This window comes from Mustela nigripes, chromosome 4 (assembly GCF_022355385.1).
Source record: "Mustela nigripes isolate SB6536 chromosome 4, MUSNIG.SB6536, whole genome shotgun sequence".
Taxonomy (NCBI): Eukaryota; Metazoa; Chordata; class Mammalia; order Carnivora; family Mustelidae; genus Mustela; species Mustela nigripes.
In genome coordinates this window covers 78,694,128-78,709,570 of record NC_081560.1, presented here as the reverse complement: position 1 = coordinate 78,709,570, position 15,443 = coordinate 78,694,128, and the positions used below count along the sequence as shown (strand labels likewise).

General features: G+C 33.8%; 1 protein-coding gene across 1 annotated transcript in view; it reads right to left on the bottom strand.

Annotated features, from left to right (window-relative positions):
- The window catches only part of SEMA3A (semaphorin 3A), a 208,315-nt gene that overhangs the window by 28,691 nt on the left and 164,181 nt on the right, over nt 1-15,443 (bottom strand). Inside the window, exons 8-12 of the mRNA XM_059397567.1 lie at nt 14,090-14,204; nt 13,928-13,997; nt 11,776-11,920; nt 8,406-8,625; nt 5,458-5,549 (exon numbers count right to left, since the gene is read on the bottom strand). Coding sequence (XP_059253550.1) covers nt 5,458-5,549; nt 8,406-8,625; nt 11,776-11,920; nt 13,928-13,997; nt 14,090-14,204 — 642 coding nt within the window. The remainder of the gene's footprint in view (nt 1-5,457; nt 5,550-8,405; nt 8,626-11,775; nt 11,921-13,927; nt 13,998-14,089; nt 14,205-15,443) is intronic.

The following is a 15,443-nucleotide window of genomic DNA, read 5'->3' as shown; positions in this document are numbered from 1 at the left end:
CCCCCCCCCCCCCCCCCCCCCCCCCCCCCCGCCACACACACTCTAATTTAGGAAAGGGATGTTTGGCTGTTCAGTCACTGATATATTCCTAGTATCTGGGATTGTTTCTGGTATTTATAAATTCTCAAAAAAATCTGTTAAATGAATTGAGTGAATGAAAGATAAATGAATGTTCTGCCAATTTTTCCTTTCTTCTTCTATCTCTTCCACTTTCCCCATTGCATTCTGTTCCTTCCTCTTAATTTGTCTGAGATAAAGGTGGTCATCTTTTAAAAAGATCTTTCCTTAATCTTTCAGTTCAGCTGAAATTCCTTCGAAAATAATCTGAGGATTCTATTCTCACTGTCTTTACTTGTTCATATCCCATTCAATGCCACTCATTCCTCAGCCCACTGAGGCTAGCCCCTCCCCTAGAGAGGTGGCCTATGAATCTTAGAAGCAGAAATCACTAATGAACTATACTGGTGAATGAACACTTTTATTCTATATTTATTATTACTGGACTTCTTTGTTTTATATGGCATGACTGACTACTCATTTCTTTTGACTGCTTCCTCTATTAAATATCATTATGCCTTGGAACTCTTTTTTTTTTTTTTTTTTTTGGATTTTTTTTTTTTTTTTTTTTTTAAGATTTTATTTCTTTATTTGTCAGAGAGAGAGAGAAAGAGAGTTCACAAGCAGGGGGAGGGTCAAGAGGCAGAGGGACAAGCAAGCTCCCCACTGAGAAGGGAGCCTGATGTGGGACTCAATCCCAGGATCCTGGGATCAAGACCTGGGCTGAAGGCAGAAGCTTAGTCGAGAGAGCCACCCAGGTGCCCCTGATTTCAACATTCTTAAATTAAGATCCTAGAATTTCTAATTAAAAGAAAATTATTTATTTTTGGACCAGTAAATTAGTAGCAGTTTGGAATAGGATGTGCTATTTGCTGCCGGCCGTTGAATTTTAATAGACAATATATTAAGATGACATCCATTTAAATAAGCTATATTTCTTTCTGAGAAATAGCTGGTGGTGAATACGACTTCCATTTAAAACAGATGTAGCTTCATAAGCATTTTTTCATGAAACTGGTTTCAATTGCAAAGTTAATTGGTGTTCAAGTAAAAATGAAATTAAAAACTTAGCATCTTTTCAAGATTTTCTATGACTCTAATTTACCATTTTTTTTCAGATATTTTAATCCAGTCCTTATTAAACTTTCGTGCTTGCAGAGCTTTTCAACCTGCTGATCCCAGGAGAATCTGACTTAACTCCCTGGATGCTAAAGCACGCGGGTGCTCCTTTAGAATGAGTTAATAGACTAGGTTTTAGAAAGCATCAATTATGTTTTACATTTGAATGGAAATTAAACTCTTTCATTTGTTAGCTCAGCTGTTCACGGAATATTGCATAAATTGAGTTTAAAATGCAAGCGTTATCAATGTAACTGCCTTGCCATCCTTTGCAGTCAATAGGACTATAAATAAAATCCATTGTACTAAATGCACAGCAACTTGATGTAACACTGCACTGTCGCAAAGGTAAAATTTTCCTTGAACTGGAAAGAAGACCCCATCGTAAGGTTATAATACCTTACTACTAATATTAACTTAATAGTACAATTAATTTGTAAAAAACTTTAAAAATTTAAGGAATTAAGAAACTGAGGCTCAACTGACTTTAATCAAGTTGTTCAGAATCACTAGTAAATATGATCCAAATACAGACTTATGATTACAAGTAATACGTGGAATTAGGTTTGTGTCTTGGTACTCCAGTACCATTTCAATACCATTTTGAATATGTAATGGCAATTTAAAATCATTTCCTATACCAATGCCAATTTTATTTCACATTTTATTACCTATTAAAATTTTATTCTAAAATGGAAATTTCTGTTACTGAGGAATATTTTTCTTTCTATACTCCGATTGGGATTTGATTTCACCCAGAAAAAAAAAGTCTCTTGGATGTAACTGAAACCAATGGAATGTTCTGTGATTAGCCAGGGTGTTTTCCTAAAACCAACCTCAAGATGGCAATGGACATAGTACTGGCTTTAATTCAGGCTTTTATATGAAGTTTGGTTTATTCAGCCTAGCAAGGACACGTACGGAACATGGTCTCCTGGAGATGATATTTTAGTAAAATTAACTTGTTGGTTGACATTAAACTCCAAGAGTATCAGACACTACTATGACTCTAACTCTGTTCCTTGTCTATTTATATTGTCAAAATACTGTTATGCTCAGGTTAACACTTTTTAATTTTATTTTATGTTAAATGGAATGACATGCAAGGTTCAAATAGAAATACAGAAACTGTAACATTTCTCTGCTTGTTTCACTGTATATAGCAATCGCTTTAATGTGTTGTGTTTTTTTCCCTCCCACTACAAAATTAAACAAAGTTTGACAGTGAAATATTCCAATTGCTAGACCACAATATATGTATGAACTCTGCCTGATAGAATAGAATGTTAAAAGTAAATATTTCTCTAAACTTTGCCCAAATATGTTTTGTCTACTTCAGTGCCAAAGAAATAATAATGACAATAATGCATAACAGAGAATATGGGAGAGAACTGGAACATTTATCTATGGAAGGAGATGTGTCCCAGGTTGCAAACTATCTTTTTATAAAAGCATAAATTAAAAAAAAAAAACAACACTTGTCTACCAGCACAATATCACCTGTTTGTACTTAATTGTAGGAGAATGATTAATAACCTTTCTCATGATATCTTAACACAAAAATGCCATTCCAATAGTTATCATAGGCTTAATTCAGTTGTGTATTTCTCTGGAAACTGCAAAATATTAACAAAATCTAATAGATTATTAAATATTTTGCTTGTGAGATTGTTGGCTTTCAACCTCTCAAGATTTTGTTGTCATTTGCTAGATTACCTTAAATTCATATCTTTTTATTTTTTTTTTTTATTTTTTTTTTTAAAGATTTTATTTATTTATTTGACAGAAAGACATCACAAGCAGGCAGAGAGACAGGCAGAGAGAGAGAGAGAGAGAGGAGGAAGCAGGCTCCCTGCAGAGCAGAGAGTCCGATGCGGGACTCGATCCCAGGACCTTGAGATCATGACCTGAGCCGAAGGCAGCGGCTTAACCCACTGAGCCACCCAGGCGCCCCAAATTCATATCTTTTTAAACTAGAATTTTTATTAATGTACTAAAGAACATGGCTAAGGTGTGAATGATAAATTTAAAATCCTAGAGACACAAGGAATTAAATATAAACAACTGAAGGGAAATATACAACAGTAACATGACAAATACAAAAGTAAGAGAGTCTGGATATAAATAAGACATTTTTAAGTTATCATAATATTTCACAGTATCTCCTGTAACTTCACTTATAACAGTGATTGGAACATAAATTTCTAAATACATAGAGTTGGTAATTTTTTTTTTCTTTCCACTAGAGATTACTACGGGATATAATCAGCAGGATAACTTGTTGCTGTTCCCAGTTTGTTTTCCACATATTCTAGGACCTCACTTTAAGTATGGCCTTTCTGAGGAAGACCATAAACTCTTTAATTTCTCATATTTCAATTTTTCATCAATACTGATTCCTTTATTCATTTAATAGATGTTGGATGAAAATCTTTTAGGCTGTGGAGACAACAATGAACAAAGACAGCAATTTACTTTTTTGCCCCTCAGTGTCCGTGATGTGTTTGCTAAATCTAGAAGGACTCTATATTGTTAACACCAGTCCTTTTGGATAGTTGTATTTTTGAATTTGTTGGCTAAAGTATCAATGTGTATATACTGAAATGGGTCTTGGTGAACAACAGTGTTTAGTTATTACTCTATACTAGACGTAAAATAAGGCCAAAGTACATGATTCTAAAAAATCAGAATAGAATTATGATGATTTTTAGGCTTTTGAAGACTTAAACCAAGGGTTAACAGAAAACTCCACTAAATATCTGGCTTACTTTCAGTGTAGCTAAGCTAAAACAATAAAACTGTATTAATAAAATTTGAGCATAGTACCTGACACTGTCCTGGATGTTTTATGTAAATGTCTAATTTTTCTAGCTTCCTTGAAGTAGGTGTTACACTTGCTGTTTCACTGATGGGGAAGCTCAAAGAGATCATATAAGTATTCCCCAAAAATGCTATTTAGATGTGAGTGAAGAGCCTAAACTCTTTCCACCAGAACACTGTTTTAGTTGTTATTACAAAATACCTATATTCTGATTGACCAGTTATCTGTTTCAGTGCCAATCATAATTTTAATTGTATGAGTTAATTAATTAGGAGCTTGCCATTTTCTACTTCATTTTTTCTTCAAAATATTCCTGAATAGTAAGCAAGAACCTAACTGGGGACTAAATGAGATAATTCTGAGTTGTGAGATTAGATCTAATGTTTTCTTTCTTTCTGCCTATTCTTCTAATTCCAATTTATTCTATAGTTATAAAACTTCATATGTTTGCACTACTCTTTTTTTTAAAGATTTATTTATTTATTTATTTGAGAGAGAGGCAGTGAGAGAGAGCATGAGCAAGGAGAAGGTCAGAGGGAGAAGCAGACTCCCCATGGAGCTGGGAGCCCAATCCGGGACTTGATCCCGGGACTCCGGGATCATGACCTGAGCCGAAAACAGTCGTCCAACCAACTGAGCCACCCAGGCGTCCCACTACTCTTTTAATAAAAACTGAAGTAACACCTTTTATGGGCACTATTGCCCTGTCATATCTCATAAATAATTTATATCAAGGTGTATTTCAATTGAAACTCTTCCTATTAGCTAGCTATCTAAAAGAAACAATGGACATTGTAGTACATGTGATATTACTTTGGTTCTCCTCTCTCACTTCAACCCATATCCTGCTGCCTCTATCCCCAATACCATACAAATTTACCTGGGCCCTCTGTGATTCTGGACAAAGGAACAAATATCCATATATTTCTTAAGTGTGTAGACTAGGAACCCATAACATTATTTGGCACCAGTGATATAAAAACCTCAATTCTGGGGTATAACAAATGATTTAAGAAAATATAATAAAACAATTCATGAATAAGCCAAAAAATGACTGAAACATCTTCATTTGCCTGTCATTCTGATATCATTCCTTTAAAACATTCATGGACGTTGCCTCTCATTCCAGTTACACCATAATGCATGAGAGGGGAAATTTGGGGGTGGGGAGCAACATAAGTTTATTCATTGAGGTAACTTATATAAATATAAAATGTAAATCATATATTTTATTATTGAGAACACAAAATATGAGCCAAGAATATATTTCTTTACATTTTTAGATTTAACTAGCACTGAAAGTTTCAAGGTTTATTTTGACTAGTGTCTGGCTTTCTAATTGACAAGCTAATTAGAAGGGTATGCTAGACTCCTTGTCCATACCAAGTTCAGTGTGCAGCTGTCCTGGGGGAAAGACATACAAGTGAACTTGTTGACACTTGAAATTGAGCAGCACTCACCCGAAAAACTGTCATTTCTTCCAACAGAACTTCTTCTAAATCATGCCAAGTCTCCTTAGGAATTGAAACTACTTTAAGAACGGTCCCAACATCTTTGAAAGAGAGTAGAGGGGGAGAACACAATTTAAATAGATCTGAACAAAGGATAGCATTAATAAATGGAATTGGTATTTGACCCCAGACTTCCTTTTATTTTTCTGGTATAGCAGTAGCAAAGTATATATTCAAATGTATTTCATGCAACTAGATAAACTACAAACATAGCTGTGGAATAAAAAAAAATTGAATTTTTAGAAATATATGAAGCATGGAAGATGGCTTTATCCTGAACTTGCAAAATTAAAAAAAATATGTAATAATCACTAGGTTGAACTAATCGTGTTTAAAAAATATTTTAATCTCCATTATCAGGTATCTCAGAAAAAAAAAAAAAAAGATAATCCTAATTTGGTATGACAGGTTTGTTGTGAAAGCAGGGACTCCTTGTGAAGACTTAATGCAGTTGCAAAATGCAAGGAATGTTGTCAAGCAACAGTAGTTGGAGCTTCCAAGCCTTGCTGCTCATCTTCCTGCCACCTGGAAGCCTTTAGTACTTAACAGGCCCCTAAAGACACCTCAATGACCATTAAGTGATGAATGACAATAACTTGATTTCCCAAAATAAACACCTTGGATTACTTTTTCCGGTGGTTTTTCAATAATGGTTAAGCAGGTTTGGCTAACAAACTGGTTTGATTAATGTCTTGAATAATCAGTTTTAGAGTACTAAAGAAATGTAAAATTCAGGCATAAATAATAAATTGGAAACACTGTATAGGGATTTAAAGCATTGTTTACCCTAATTCTCACTGCAAAAAGAGACAAAATGTTTTAAGGAAAAGAGCTGCTGCTTTTACTCCAAGTTGTTTTAAGGGGATATATTATTTTTCCAATATTTACAGATATGTTTCTATTCCTTGATAGAATAAAGAACAGGATCTTATTAAAATTAAAAAAAAATGGACACAACATTTCAACATTCCAGTTCTGATCAGCTGATCAATTATTTTTAGCTTCAGCTGGCTCATTTTAGCCCAGTTTAACTGAATCATTATTTGAAAAGAGAATCATACATCAGAAAAATAATTCAATGTATTCATTGAATAACTACTGATAACCATTTTCAGGGCATCAATATGATGTGTTTTGTGAGATCAAGATAAGTTGTTAGTGAAAAAAAGAAGGAAAATTTGCTAGCATGTCCCTTGTAATGTGAAAAAAAAATGCCCTCTGTTAAAAGGTTACTTCTATGTTTATAGGACTTTAGACTACTCATGACACCAAAGATTAAAGGTAAATTAGGTTAATCTACTCAGTGCCTCTGAAGGGTTTCCAGTATCCAAACATAACTTTATCTGTGTTCCAGATCTAGTTTTACCGAGTAGTATTTCAAACAATTTCACACAAATTGAATCAGATTACTTAACTAGGATCAATATACTGTGATGTGCAATTCAGTTAAAAGATAAAATTACTGTAATCAATTTACTTTGCTGACAGATGACCCTGGTCTGTACTGACCGATAGCCATCCACATCTTCAGACATTCAACATACTCATGAAACTGGTTCCTTTAAAGACAGATTGTGTCCAAGAGGAATTAAAAACTCATGACTGAATTTCTTGGTCAAATACCTGGAAGCAAGCCTTTGTTGCACAGACAATGAGTGAGGGACTTCTCAACATGTTTGGGCAAGAGGTGAAAAAAGAGCTAAGTGTGACATTACTGAATAAACTTAATTACTCTGTAGATAGATCTAATTATATTTTGACATTAACTGAATACAAATCCTATCATTTTATAATTTCTAAAGATTTATATAGCCAGCAGTTGATACTTGATTCACTAATTTTTATCAAACTGAGTCTCAGTGGGATGCTTTTATTTGATAAATTTTCTCACTTAAAAAAGTAGACTGCACCATGTTGCTAAGAATCTGACACCATTACATCTGATAACAAGTAGTTCACAATTTCGTTATAAAACTTTAAACCTTTAAAGCACTTACCACACAATGACCATTCCCCTGTAGTTAATTCAGTTTTTTTTCTGTTTCTTACCAAGGGAAAATACATGCTATTATACAAGGTTTCAGCAGAGCAGTCACTCTGCTTCTCATTGATTTATGTCAGTTAACAAAGCTAATGGAGACTAGAAATTTATTGCCTTGAAATCTGACCCTAACTACCCTAACTAGCAAGTTTCAGTTTTGGACTGGTGCTTTCAAAATAGTATTAATGAAGAGAGTAGGGGGAAAATACAATAGCAATGGGATTCCTTCTGAAAATATACCTGTTAAAATGTTTGTTGGTAATCATGGAGTTAGCAGAAATCTGTTGTTACATTTCTACAGAAATGGAACTAAAATATGTCTGATGATTCTTTAAGTCCATTTTGTTGTCCCCCTGATGAAGTTTTGTTTTGTTTTGTTTTGTTTTGTTTTCTCTCATTGTACGGCAAAAACACTAGCCAAAATTTATTTGCCAGAAGATTTGCACCCTGTGATAATTTTAAAGTTCAGATCATTTGCATCAATATAGTCCAGAAACATTGAATGTCTTGGGAATGTTACCATGGTTTGACCAATACAAATTGGGTCTAAAAAGCCAATGGCTAGAAAAGAGTTAGGATTCAGTTATAGACATCGATTGTCTACCTAATCATTAGCTTTACTGACTGCATTTATCAGCTTTTGATTGAAAAGGAGATTGGGCTTAAATCAATATACATCAGCTTGTTACTTTTTTAGTAACACCCTGTCATGGTAGATGTTCAGGATTTTTAGTCGTTTATTGGAAGTTAACTCTATCCTGACAGTGACTATAAAAACTTCCTTCAGTTCTTAGCACACTCAGTCAGTTAAACAATGTTCTGGCAGGAAATTCAGAGCTAAAATTAAAACATTTACCTGTTCCAATAAACATAACATCATATTGGCCATCTTCTGCATCCACTCGATCAACTACAATTTGTGTAAACTGATAATTTACATCTGTTTTGATCATTATCGGGCGGTTATTAATAGGAAACACTGGATTGTACATAGCTGGATGACTTCTTGCGAATGTTATAACATCATCAGGAAGATCTTTTGTAGAGTCAAATCCACCAAATGTTTTACTGGGACACTGTTAGGAGAAAGAGAATATCTTTTGATTAAAATACAGTAAATAGAATTATAAATTATACTATAATTTATAATCTCAATAATCATAAACTAAATCTAAACCTGTCAGTATTTCTTTAAAATTAAGTATCAGATAAACTAAAACATAATGTTACTAACATTAGTAGATATAATATATAGCATACATTTCCTAAACATCTCTGAAAATTCAGTGGGATTTAGTTATGTCACCATTTCTTACCTAAAACTACAAACACATCTGAAGAATTCAATGTACAGGAATCTGATGCCTCTGTTAGTGGCAACACAATATATTTTACCAGTATGGTAAAGTATTTGAAATAAGAAATGGAATATGTGACAACTAAATCCAATTAATAATCAGATTAGAGAATCTCAGAATGTCTACGGCCATACCACTCTGAACGCGCCCGATCTCGTCTGATCTCGGAAGCTAAGCAGGGTCGGGCCTGGTTAGTACTTGGATGGGAGAGAATCTCAGAATAATTTTCTTGGATACATTTTTTTCCCCCTGTGACATTACTCTAAAATACAAATGCTCTTTTCAAACTAAAGGACAGTATACACTATTTTTTACTGCTTTGTTGCTAACATAACCCTGAAAAAGCACCACAGAAAGTACCAATACTATCTCATTAATAATTAATTTTAAGGATAAGGAAATATGTTATTCGTAGTGTTTAACAATCTCCATGGCCCTGCGACTGGCTAATCAAGAGTGGACCAAGCTAAAGCGATGATGGCTACAGAGAAGCAGAAAGGATGCCCCGTGCTATGCTGGCGTAACATCAGCTCTGGATATAAATACTCCCCATAACGCAGTAAGACAAAAATGAGGAAATTCAGATTTTACTGTGTCTCTTTTCATTGCATTTAACTATGTGGTACAAGCATTCAATGTACAATATCTCCAACCTGTTACATTTTATCTTATAGCTACATAACTTTTTGCCATTTAATGTAAGAGTTCACTGGGAAATGAACTATAATTAACAGAAGTTCTTGATTTTACAAGAGACTTATTAGAAGGAGAAATCAATCGCCTTTGCCATTACCTTGATACAGGTCATTAATAATTCATGGAAAATGAAACAAATAAACTTGTTTTGAAATGGGAAGAGTATCTATCTATCTCTGAATATGTATGTGTGTTGTATATAGAGGGAGACACACACCATAATAATGCACTAATACAACAGCTAAAGGATTTAAGGAATTTTTAAGTAAATTATAAAGTTACTTATTTAATATGTTTCACTGAGTATGTTTTTCTCCACTAGTGTTGACAAAATGACTATTCTCAGATGCCACTTTTTTTTTAATTCATGAACTCGTCCTTCTGGCAGCCCTTCTCTAATTCCTAGAGTAGGCATTACTCTCTGCTTCTGTCTTTAACAATCGGTACACACTGCTGACTTAATGTCCCATGTTTTAACAACTCTCTATGAGGAATGAGTGAGAACACAGGCTCTAGAACCAAACTGCCTGAACTGAATCCTGGTTCCTCTCCTAGCCTCAGAGTCCCCATCTGTGAAAAGGAAATGATAGCAACAGTTGGGCTATTGAATATAATATATATAAAAATATAAATCTCTTAGAATAGGATCTGACACAATAATTTCTAATGTCTATCAGCACTGTATATGTATTCAGATCAAAACCTTTATATTTCTAATAGCAGTACAATATCCAGCACAGTGAAGAAATTCCACCGAATTTAAAGCAAAACTAGAGTCAGGTTATACTGAAAATACACTCACATAAATGAACCACAGAGATATAAACAGCCATCACCAACAAAGTAAAAGCAGTTTGCCATTAATAAATGGAATATATATCTTGTGATTTCTATAAAACCCATTTGATTTCATATAATCAATATTTCATCTTGTTTTGCTTATTCATTCTTCTGAAAGCCTCTGTAGGTTTCTTTTATCTACAAGAATCATCAGCTAGAACTAATATCTATGAAATGCAAAATTTTCAGTTTGTTCATAAAGAAGTTTATAAATAGAAAAAACAAGATTAAAAGCCTCACATTTAATAAAATATATAAAATATAAATTACTTGAATTTAACGGAACAAAACTGAAGTAAAATTAAAGTCATGGCTAAAGTTCAAATATAAGTTTTTCCTCACATGAAGTTATTTCCTTAGAGATTTTTAGGATTAGAAATGTTGCACTGAACCAGATGCTCAGTCCACGTATACTATGGCCTCTGCCATCATTGATAACTTCACTCATTTTCTGCCACATTGAAGCCTTTGGGGTTTTTCTGTTGTGTTTTGTTTTGTTTTGTTTTGTTTTGTTTTGTTTCTCCCTACTTTAAATTGCAGATTCAAAGCTGGTTTTATTTTGAGTTCCCTCTACTTTTCTTTTCTTTTTTTTTAAAGCCTGAATGTGCCTCAGGGTTGCTGGAGGGAAAAAGGAGAAAGGTCAGCAAAAGGAGACAGTGTCTGTTAAAATATGTAGGTAAAATATGTAGGTAAAAAATATCTTCTTTACCTACTTGAGGGATGTGTCCCATTCCCATGGGAAAATAATGTTGACTTAAAACTTTTCTTCCTCCTATTTAATGGGCAATCCTTGAAGCCTTCATTATAACTAGGAAGAACAAGTTCAGATTATCCTAATTGTTCCCATTCTCCATGAAGGCCATCTTCAGAAAAGATAATAAATAAGGCTACCTACTCAGTTTCTACTTCTCAAAAATTTGGTTATTAATAACTGGTAAACACTGAACTTAACCACTGATGTTGTAAAAAACAAGTTTTTAAATGTACAATTCCACAATATCATAAAAAATCCTTGCTTTGCCATTGTTTATAGTCTTTGCACCTATGTTTTACATTATCCATAGTTAATACCTGTTTGTAGCTGCTTTTTTTTAACCTTCAGCATACATTTATTCCTTCGGTATTTTAAACACCTAGGCCATAAATTAATAAAAAACTATTTAAAAAAAAAAAGGTGGAGGGCACCTGGCTGGCTCATTTGGAGGAGCATGCAACTCTTAATCTCGGGGTTGTGAGTTCAAGACCCACACTGTGTATAGAGATAACAAAAATAAATAAATAAATAAATAAATAAATAAACAAACAAACAAATAAAACACCTAGGCCACTTACAGTTCCTGGTCGTGGGTAGGGGACTCTTCCTTGAAAAGGCACCCACTGATAGTTGGGACCATCCCTGTGAGCATATGGGCCAAGGAACACCCTCCTCACATCACTCATGCTATACATACACACAGCTGACCCTTTGAAGATGTTACTAAAAAGGGAGACAGAAAAAACAACAACAGATTTTCATCCTTATACAGTGACAAGACAACTGTTTTTAAGTTGTTCTAAATTCTTAAATATCAGGTATCAACTATCAAGACTTAAACATAAGTTCAATCCAAATAATACCTGGGATCTTTTTCGACTGAAAAAGGTCTTGTGTATTTTAACAAGACACAAGATAACAAATTATGATTGCTCAAAAATAGAAGGCATAGACGAAACCATCATTAGTACTGATAGTACACATATTTATATCATGTATAGACAATATATGATGCGAAGATACACATTTATATACATAAACTTTGGTGGAAAAAGCCATATACATGATCTTCTACAAAGTAATATGTAATTTTGATATCAAATAGAAATACAAATATAAACTTTGTAATATGTTAAACCTCAAGCATAATTACTGAAACCAGAGAAATTTTAAGCAAGCAAGAATGTTTAAGAAGTCATTTTATAAGCTGAAACTGGTACAGAAAAGGAATAATGTCAAATGATGTGTCACATTATATTATTATTATTATTATCTTTTTAAAGATTTATTTATTTATTTGACAGACAGAAATCACAAGGAGGCAGAGAGGCAGGCAGAGAGAGAGGAGGAAGCAGGCTCCCTGCTGAGCAGAGAGTCTGATATGGGGCTCGATCCCAGGACCCTCGGATCATGACCTGAGCCGAAGGCAGAGGCTTTAACCCACTGAGCCACCCAGGCACCGCACATTATATTATTTTTAACTCCCAAATCACCAAAAGCATTATAGCCAGTTACACAGTCTGATTTGTGTGAAGGCATTTTAAACAATCTCTTCCTAACTCAGAAAATTGTTTTAAGTTAGTAGTTGTTACGTCCTACTCAAAGTGAAGTACTATAGCAATTATCCCCATCATTTTGCTTGACAAGAATCAGGTACCCAAAACAAACTGGAAGTTTGCCATGAGCTGTCACAATTTTCCATTTTATTGTACTTATACAAATACAACTTGAGAGATGTATAAAACAGTTGTGCACACTTAAAATATGGAATGCTTATCTTTTAACCAATCTTTCACTACAGAAAATTACATATAAATCACACTAAATGAAAAACACGTGTTTACAAGAATTTATTACTGGAAACTGTTCCATACAGACAACATTTGGTAGAGTGCAAGCTGCATGAGGGAAGAAAGATGCCTAGTTGCTTTTCTGGAACATCAATTACATATTGCACATCATACCTAACACATAATAAGTCTCAGTAAATACTTAGAGAATTTAATGACGATATTTTCATAATGGAAGAGCAAATAGTTAGGCCTCATGCCACTCCTACAGATTCAGAAACTCTGGGGGCAGGGCCTAGCATGCTCCCTGGGCAACTCTGATGGTTGCTCAGACAGATGTTTGAGAACCACTGTACTAGGTAACGGGGAAAAAGAAGAAATGGATTAATGTCTGTTTAATTTTAACAATTCCAGGTAATATAAATTTTATACTGAATGTGACAGTGAGGAGATAATTGCTGCTTGATTGGCAGCAAAGGCCTTGTGAAAATGGGTAATGGAGAAAGGAGGAGGGCGCGGCGAAAGGGGTGGGCGAGGGAGGGATAGGAGGAGAACGAGGGAGGAAGAAGGGGGAGAGAAAGGAGAGGAAAGGAAGAAGTTGGACACCTGCAGCTTACAGCACTAATAGCTCTGATCAAAACTCAGATTTCTGTTTTTCAGAATAGTCTACATTTGACTCAGATGTTCAAGTCAGAGCTATACATAGGACACGGCACATTTTTCATCCTATGTATAGTGATGATATGCTTTGCTGAAAAACTTGTTTTTTAAACAACTATTTAGATCCTAACTTATTTTAACCATCCAGGAATCTACAACAGCTTAGAGGTTAAGCCAACATTGTTCTTTCAAAAATGTATTTCCAAAATTTATGGGTACTCACAAAGCACCTAAAAGACACAAAGCTTCTACATTAACAAGATAGTAAAATATTGTTTACCTGGAAGTTGTAAACACTCCATATACAATTGGATTCTTAGGATCTTTAGAATTCATTAGGAATACATCCTCTGTTTGAAAACAAAATTAGGAAAAGTTGCATTTTGGTGCTTATCACAAAGTCTGAACAGATACTCTCTATACAACATCATCAGCAACTCACGCAATTCATCAAAATGAGTGTCAATGCCATTTGGTCCTGGCACTGAGCAAATCAGACGAGCTTTGAGGAATGTTGTCCACTTATTCACTAGACTTCTGTGCCCCCCAAAGTCATTCTGAAAAAAGAGAACACCGGTTTTAGGAAATGTGCATATGAATAATTTCAAATATTTCTCATCTTCATACTTTGAGACAGATCTAGAACTTCTTCATTTCTCAAAATAAAAGTAATTCCATCATAGATACAAGTAACTGTTTCCTTATTATATTGTTGGTCAAAGCTATGCAAACCTTATTCAAGGAATGACTTACAACGTACAATGAAAATAATGGTACAATACATTTAAGAGTATTTACTGAATGGAAGAATAAATGCATACCTTGCAACCCACACTGAAAACAGATCCCAAACAAAAGCATATCAGCATCGAATATTTTATAAGTTAAACAGTTGAAACAATTTTGACTTTATAACAGCACACTGAAAAAGTATTTGCATAATTCTTAATAAAGGAAATTCACTTACCTCATCATTGAAAATGAAACTAAATTTTTACTTAGTGTAGCAATAAATTCTATTATGATAGTATGTATTTACTGGTAATAAAGCCTTTTAAAATAATATTTATGTGCATATGTTTGAAGGAATATGAGTGTTCCTTCAAAAACATAACAATGACTTATATTTTGTTTATATAATTCTATATACTATAAAGTTTTTTTAACTCTTGTAATTAGTGCTTTTAAATATGATTTATACTTTTTGGGGAACATTCTCATACATTTCACATATCTTTGTATGTTTCCGACTGTGAAAACTTTTAATTTTCCAGCAACTTAATATGCTAGAGATAAATAATTCGATCATGACTAGGGAAGGAAAGATGCTAACCAATCCCCGCAACAGAGATTTTCAAAAATTTCCTATTTTCTTAAAAAAAGAAAATTCCATTGAAGACATTAATGGATCTGCCTTTGTGATTTTCTTGAGATGAAAGGTGCTTGAATTTATAGTAGTGGTTGGCTTTATTCATACTGTATATATATCCTGTACTATACAGTGTAGTGGGAAAGAATGGTATTGTTACCATGTCTTCACACTGATACTAATTAAACCATAAACATTTATTGAGCAATTTTTATTCTATATATCTAACATTATAATGTAACATACCCAATTTTGTGTCACACAGGAAATAAATGACCTCAAAGTTCAGAACATCACAATTACATCTGTGTGTTCACATCTATGTACATAGGATGCTACAATCAATTTATAAAATCAAGCTTTAACGCTTTTCTCGCTTACATTAATGCTTTAGCTATTCCACCAATAAACGTCTGTTCAAAAGTTA